This window comes from Hippichthys cyanospilos, chromosome 20, assembly GCF_059441005.1.
Source record: "Hippichthys cyanospilos isolate Australia breed blue-spotted pipefish chromosome 20, RoL_Hcya_1.0, whole genome shotgun sequence".
NCBI lineage: Eukaryota > Metazoa > Chordata > Actinopteri > Syngnathiformes > Syngnathidae > Hippichthys > Hippichthys cyanospilos.
Window position 1 is genome coordinate 8,837,783 of NC_142388.1, and position 7,696 is coordinate 8,845,478.

At 40.9% G+C, this 7,696-nt stretch overlaps 1 protein-coding gene across 3 annotated transcripts; it reads right to left on the bottom strand.

Annotated features, from left to right (window-relative positions):
• Window positions 1-424: 424 nt before the first annotated feature.
• LOC148407244 (uncharacterized) lies at window positions 425-7,467 on the bottom strand. Of its 3 annotated transcripts, none has more exons than XM_088404053.1 (7): window positions 7,200-7,467; window positions 3,060-3,251; window positions 2,357-2,486; window positions 2,174-2,275; window positions 1,759-1,793; window positions 1,648-1,674; window positions 425-1,461 (listed from the first exon to the last, which is right to left on the bottom strand). In XM_088404053.1, the coding sequence occupies exons 1-7, from the start codon at window positions 7,345-7,347 to the stop codon at window positions 1,178-1,180; spliced, it is 918 nt and encodes a 305-aa protein (XP_088260179.1). In that variant the 5' UTR covers window positions 7,348-7,467; the 3' UTR covers window positions 425-1,177. The 3 variants fall into 3 exon arrangements, with proteins under 3 accessions (XP_088260179.1, XP_088260178.1, XP_088260177.1); XM_088404052.1 differs by lacking the exon at window positions 7,200-7,467 and adding an exon at window positions 4,335-4,669 and having other exon boundaries at window positions 2,174-2,272; XM_088404051.1 differs by lacking the exon at window positions 7,200-7,467 and adding an exon at window positions 4,335-4,656.
• Between the last annotated feature and the right edge of the window lie 229 nt (window positions 7,468-7,696).

Consider the following 7,696-nt stretch of genomic DNA (forward strand, 5'->3'; position numbering starts at 1 on the left):
CTCTAGTGGTTAATCCAGGTACTGCGCTAGTTTTGGATGACAGGAAGAACAGGTGATTTATAGAAACAGTAAATTACTGTTTCTGAGGTTTTGTACTTTATCTGTGTAATTAGATTTAGTTTGTATACTTCCGTGTGATTTTTCAGGTCAAAGCAATTTCGTTTTTATTTTTTTATCCAAACGACACGTATTCTGCAAGAGATAGATAGATAGATAGATAGATAGATAGATAGATAGATAGATAGATAGATAGATAGATAGATAGATAGATAGATAGATAGATAGATAGATAGATAGATAGATAGACTGAGATGGAGTACAATACTGCATGCGTGTGAGGGTTATATAACCACAGGAGGGCGCTAAAGCTCTCCGCGGGATACAGTTGACGTCTGTGTTGATGCAATCAAACAATAGATTTGAATTTTGTTTGCAAAACATTTATGTGATTTTGAAAACATTTTGTTTCCTTCCTTAAAAACCAAATTTCTTCCCATAGTCATAGTCTAAGACACGCATTTATATTCAAAAAAAATCACAGCTCTATTTAAATGTTTACTACACGTAACCTCACATGATAGTAGCCTACATCCTGAAACGTAAGTCTTTGCAGTGCACATTGTGGAAATGTACATCGACAAACAACAGATGCAATCAGCGCAAATGCACGCACATTCTCCGCCCCCAAAATAACAACAACAATAGTAATGTAGTAATAATAGCAATAATAACAATAACATGAGAGAAAACGATTTCAAACTACATTAAAATACCATATTTCAACAAATAGTGGTCATGGCTCTAATAGTTGGTGGGTTTAAAAAAAACTGCTATCAGTAATTACCATGGATTCACAAACATAAAACTGACACTATTTAACCATGTTACTAACCAAAACAGCAGCACGTAGCAAAGCATGCCAGCAAAAAGTTCTAGATTTCAAACAAAAGTTAGCATTTCAAACAACCATTTAGCTCTGAATCAGGGTTAGGGTTTCAAATCTGAGTTATGATCTCAAACAGGCTAGAGCTTCAAATGAGGATTTGAAGCCTTCAATTTAGGAGTTTGAAACAAGGCAGAAGGTTCTGAAATATGGTTTCAAATAAGGGCTTGAGTTTGGCTTTAAAGCAACCAACAGGTAATGTGACAACAAAATGGAGGCATCGTTTCTTTTTGCTCAGTAACAAATCTGAAAGTACTGGCTGGGGGACTTTGTGGGGCTTTTGAAGCTAGCATCCTGCTGTGCGATCTGCTGATTGGTGACGTTGGAGGTTGTCTTCTGGAGGTTCAACATGAAGGACGGGCTTTTTCGCCTCGCATCGGATTTTGCCGTGCCTCTTGCTTGCGCGGCACCGGGCCCGCCGCTGCCTTCGGCTGCAGGCACCGTGGAGGTAGATGTCGCGGTGGTTTCAGAAGACCCAGTCTTTCTTGCGTGGGGGCTCAGATAGATCTGCATAGTCACTAAGTGAAGCGGTGAGATGGGGAGGAGGTAGGATGGCGGTAAATGCGAAGGGGATAGCATGTAAGGGGACAAGGGAAAGAAGTCATGGTGAGATGTGGAAATAAATGAAAGGTAGACAGAGAAAGAACTCAAATACTAAACTCAGAACTAGATAGCATAGCAACGTCATCGGCGGTGAATCCTACCTTTGCTGTGTGTCACGCGCCTCATGCCTGCATTGTCATAACAAACTTAACATCAGTGTCCCATGGAAAATATTCCGCAAGGAACTTAATGGAGAAACTTGAATGTTTTACCTAAACTCGAAGTTCCTTCCTTGGATCTGCTACTCCTGTTGGCAAAGGAGAGCACATTATTGTAATGAATTATATTGCATTTCCGAAAGCTAAGGCACTAAGCAAGAAAAGAAGTGGTTGAAAAATATTCAACAACAAGTACATGACCTTCCAAACAAGGTTGAGGGTAAAAGACATCATTCAAAGGAGGCTTATGGTCTCAAATGAATTTTTGATGCCAATTTTAGTATTAAAAAATCAGGTTAAGGTTTCAAATTAATGTTGTGAAATCAACTCTGCATTCAATCAAGGTGTACCACAAGTGTCATGACTAGAACCATTGATGTTTTCTTCGTAACTCCTCATTCCTGCATTGCTTTAGATGTACTCTCGTGCTAGCCAATATTTAATATACTTTTTTTTAAGGTATCCGCACCCTTCTTGTGCGCTTGCACAGGACGATGCTGATGAGGATGGACGCGTTTTGGAGGTCTTACACGGACTGTCCTTCACACTTCCTGCCGGGCTCCTGACACTACTGCACAGAAGATGGATCAAGTAAGTACTGGTAGAAATGTTCCAATCTCATTTCTTTTTCCTGTATAATAATATGCCTCACCAGCGAGGTGGTGTTGGGCTGTAGTTCCTGCAGGTAGCGCCAGACGGTAACGTGGAACTCTTCCTCAAGCTGGCCACTCCAGAGATCCCCAAGGGTGCTCGTGGGGGTAGGCCCATTGAGATAGGCCTCCCTGTGGGGAAATCAATTGAGGGTTATTTTTTAATGTAAGGATAGAAATGTTCATCTTTATAGTAGGTCTTTATGAGAAAGGACCCAAATTTGGTCTTTAAAATTGAGCTTTTTTTTCACTTGGAGGCATTGGATTGGATGACACATTTCTGCCAGCTAATCATAATGATTATTAGCTGTCTTCTATGATCATTTCTTTTATTTTTTTGCATGAACAAGTGCATGTAAGACAGAACAGAATGTATTTGATGATTGATTAATTTGATTCACAAACCCCAAGAAGCTATGGTTTGTATATTTTTTTAATTATTATAATTTTGTGTTTTATTGCCATCAGTATCTTGTCAGGCATGTTTCCTCGTCATTACAGGCGTGTTAACCAAATTTTATGCCGATAACTGATTTTGTGATTAATGAAATTGGCGAGAAGGGATTTTTCTTTCTAACTGCAACACAACTGAGTGAGTTGTGCTTTTTGAGTTGTATTTTTTCCAATTGTACTTTTCTAGTTTACAGTGAAGAGACAGAGATATAAAGAAAAGTGATGCTGTAATTAAGAGAGATCTTTGCCAACCCTTAGTGCCCGACGTCCTCCTGCCAGATGCATTGATGGCCTGGTGCTCCTCGTAGATGTTGAGCCTCTTAAGGACATCGGCCAGGGTCATCTTCAGTAGCTGGATCTCATCCTCTTGCATCTGCATCCTCTGCTCCAGGTAGGTGAGCCGGTCGGCCACGTCCAAGTTGCTGGCCACCGAACTGCGACCATCTGGGTGGGGGAGGGGCGTGGACGCAAACGGATGATGTCATTTTGTCAGCGTTGAACATTGAACGCGAATCAGCGAGGCTTTCGTGAAATCCCCGGCTTGTTTACGTCAGGTCTCATGATTAAGGTTGCGGATTTGTGGAACGGATGGACAGATGGGTCCGTCGCCGTTATCGCCAGCCGTTCTCTCGATACAACTGTGGAATTGTGTTCCATGTTATCCATTAAAAATGTCTTTAAAATTGTAAATGAAATATAAACTATGAAAGATGCATTCATACTCAATGAAAAGTACTGCATAAACATACATCGGCCTTCATGGGCCTTCAAGTGATATAAAATCTAATCACACAATTACTGTTTAGTTGTATTTACCTGTAATTGTAAATGTGCAACACATTTGCATTTAATCTTTAGAGATGGCTTCTTTTTAAACTTGGGTATAATTTTTATTTAACATTTATGTGCAGGAGTTTTAAAGTAATCATTCATGTATGTTGTTTTGTTTTGTTTTACTTTGAGTTTGATCGTTGCAGTGCTAATGCAAAAATTGCATAATGTTACAGTGAGTTGCAACAATTTTAAATATAATTTCTGGGAATACAGCCACTTGTTTTGTTTTTTATTTATACTATGCTACTTGTTGGTCGCTGTGGTGGTTATAGAACCAATTAATATATTTTTTTAAGTGCTTAAAAATAGCTCAGTTTATAACATCCATTAAACGATCTTAAAACCAATAACTCATTTTATTAATAAAAATACTCAAAAATACCCATCTATTTTCTTTCGTGCTCATTTAATGTTACTTTTAGATGTTCTTGCAATGCGGGGAGAAGCCAGTCTATCAGAAAAAAACACATATCAAATAAAATATATTCTGAATAAAAAATGTTAAACAACTAAAAAAATGTAAATAAAACCCATATTTTTACATTCATCAGCATTAAGGCTAAGCTTTCCAACCCCGTTCCCATCACACGCAAGAGAGTCAGACTAAAGAAAAGGAGGTCAAAGCACAGCTGGACACATGGGACCGTAAACAAAACTCCGGGTGTCAAAAGCAACCAAAATGGTGGTCTATACCATGTGAACCGCTGGACGGCGACGCCGAATGGAATCTCTGCAGGCCCGCCGGACCTTCTTCTGCTAATTTGGCTGTCTTCCTCCTCTTTCTCTCTTCGCGAGAGCACACTCGCTCTGTCCTCCTCACGCCTCCCCTGGATCCACTCACATGTGACGCATCACTGTCCATCCTCCAAAGACGCGATTCTTGACCCCACTTTGTGGCATCCAGGCCCGCTGATGCTGAGCCTGCTCCGGTTTCCACGGCGACTGGCAACACGACCAGGATGCTCTGATGCCTAAAGCCTTCGCTCGGAGCTTAAAACCTCAGCCGTGGTCCAAATCAGCCTAAATTGGTGTGTGGGTGAGGGGGTACAACCATAATCCCCCAGACTGAGCCTCTTTGACCCCGCCCCACTGGCCTCATACATAAGCCTCATGTCACTGACAGAAAAGGAGACCAAACAGGGAAAATGTGCCCTCTTCCTTACTGTCTCCTTTTGGGGAACGTCTTCACTGGGGCAAGTGGAGGAGGAACCCACATCGGAGGACCTATCAATTTAGTTATATGCTAGGACCATCTGCGGCCAACAAACTCAGCAATACGGCGTATCATATCACTTTGCCTCAAAGTCTACTTGCTTAGTGTGAAAATAATGGGAAAAGGCACAGACAAGCCCAACAAATATCATCGGTGTGGTGTAGCAACACATGTAGACTGACAGTATAATACTCAAAAGTTCTCAAGCTTTTTGGAGTCAGGAACCCCTTTTTTAGAAAGTAAATTTTCCAAGAACTACCACTGCAAATGTCAGCAAAAAAAAAAAATCATTTAAGCTAAACATAAGTGCCCTTTTATTCATTTGACAAGAATTATATTTGTTACTTTTCAGCTATAAAGAATTTTGGGAAATAAAAATTGCAAATTGCCTGCCTGCTGATAACAAATCAGGCCATTTCCCCCAAAACAGGTTGGTGTCTATTATTTAATCAAAACAGCATTATTGTCGCCTCGTTAGCAAGCAATTGTCGACACAAAACGCCGACTAAATGATTACATTTTTTAAATATATCAAACTGGTTGAACTGATTGCTTCATTGTAGGGTCATATATATCGTCACAATTTAATATTATATAAAATAAAATGAAATTAACACTTTTTTTTTTTTAATTGAAAACCCAAATTATTTCATGGACTCCGGGGTTTCGCGGACCCCATATTGAGAACCACTGCTGTAAATGACTGAGAAACTTCTTTTGTCTCCATGAATGTATTATACTGCCGCCTAGTGGTCAATACATACACCGCAGAGGGAGCAGCAATGAAACCTAAATCCAGCTCATTTAGGACACACCCCTTAAAGGCACACATACAACACAAATACTACTTTACAGACAGCAAATAAGCTTTCTGAAACAGTTTATTGCTTTATTAGTTTTGCTGGTTTTGTTACTTTTAAATAAATGACATTTCAATTAACCAGTTACCAAATTTAAGCAAACAAATTGAACTCAGAAATCAAGGCACCTCTGTAATCAATGGGGCACACCATAATCGGCTTCTGATTTCCTGTTTGTCTCCTCTCTCAAACCATCCGTGAGAGCACCCGCTTACTCACACATACACAGGCACACACACGCACACACACTCCCCATATGGGGATTGGGATTAGAATAGCACATAATCCCCCTCCTGTAAAAGGGAATTAGCAGCACGAACCTCCATCTCGGACGTACAAAGGCCGCACTCTCCCTGCATGCTTTCATGCAAATACACGTATATGTTCATCTAATGTTAATACGCATTTCAAAATTTGCACACACCCAGGAGACTTTTTGAAAAACTGTTTAGGTCGCTTTGGCACACGCAATTCAATACCGGACGAGCCCGTAAATCTTTAATTATTATCCTTTTATGTTATTTTTCAGCATTATATGTTGGGATAAATACCATGGTGGTTTTGCAGTTGAAATGAATTGATTGATTGATGTGGGCGTGGCTAAAATATGTAAAATAACAGAAATCATTTCGGACAAGCGAAGACCTGTTTCTGCACCTTAGCAGATAAGGCCCCCAAAGTCGTGTGTCTATTTTCTCGGCATCCAAAAAAGCAGAACTGGAAAATGGCAATCTTCCGCGAGTTAACGTCGGTATAGCCAACATCAAAGATGAAAGAATCAGCAGAGGTTCCCGCAGAGCTTTTCTGTCACTTTTTAGTTTAAATAAGAGCCTGAAAAGACGACTCAAGTAGTCTTTTGAATTTAAGATAGTGGATGGATTTTTCTGTCCTTCACATAAATTGGGTGTTCTTAATATGGCAGCTACTCCGGCTGGTTTCTCTTAATAAACAAGCAATAGCAGCTGCCAAAATATTCATATGCCATTTTCAAGATTTACAAATGTGTCCTTCAGTGCTGTTGCTTTCCGTGTTTTAAGTCAGTGATTCTCAGGCTTTATTTTTTCAGTCGTGTTCCCCCCTTTGAAAAAACTTTTCAGCCTTGTACCCCTTAAACAGTGCGAAGTATTTTGCAGTTAAAAAAAAAACAACACAAACTTAAAACATGCCACCTTTTAGAGATTGCATTTTTTTATTTCAAAGATATTAAATCCATGCATGTATGTTTTTGTTTTCAAAATTATTTGTTTTTTTCTTCTTTACTAGAGTATTTTACATAGCTTTATTTGTGAATGAACACATTTGGATGTTACCGTCTGAAGAAGCTGGGGTAGGCACCAGCAAACCTGCGACCCTTGTGAGGATAAGCGGCAACAGAAAATGGATGGATGGACATTTGGATGTAAATTTGTATCAGGTGACTTCCCGTTCCCTTTTAATATTTGACGTTCGTTTTTTAAAAGCTTAAACGAGAAAAGCTTCATCTACCTGTCATGGAGTCGGCGTCAGGCACCAACAGGGAGTCGCTGTGGCAACTCTCCTTCAGCGAGTCCCTCTTAAGTGCCCCAGGGTCCTCTTCCAAGCCCAATCTGGGGTCCAGCAGCTCCTCGTCCCCCTCGGCCGCGCCCTCGGCCATGATGTGGGTCACCTTCGCTTAACAGCCGGTCGCACCCCACGAATTTCACCGCGCCCGCCGCCCACCTGCGCCTTCACAGGCTAGCCAGGGCACAGAGAGGCTGATGTCACTCAGAGGACAGATTAAGAGCCTGCTAAGCCATCTCGGCGCGCAATCCAGTGGGAGTAGACTTTGTGTGTGCGGCCGTGTGTATACGAGTACACCGAGGTAAACGCTTTTACAGTTAAGGCCCACACACACAAGAAAAGCGACTTCCTGCAAGGTATATTTCCAAAAAGGGAAAACGAATTGAAAAAGATGACATGTCTAGTGTGACGGGGGGAGGGGGCGAGGGGAGATGATGCCAGCA

Coding starts and splice junctions, on each gene's coding strand:
- LOC148407244 (XM_088404051.1), bottom strand. CDS start 4,503: ATGGACAGTGATGCGTCACATGTGAGTGGATCCAGGGGAGGCGTGAGG. Junction 1,794..2,173: donor TGTGCAAGCGCACAAGAAGG/GTGCGGATACCT, acceptor CTTTGCCAACAG/GAGTAGCAGATCCAAGGAAG. Junction 1,462..1,647: donor GCGCGTGACACACAGCAAAG/GTAGGATTCACC, acceptor CGCTTCACTTAG/TGACTATGCAGATCTATCTG.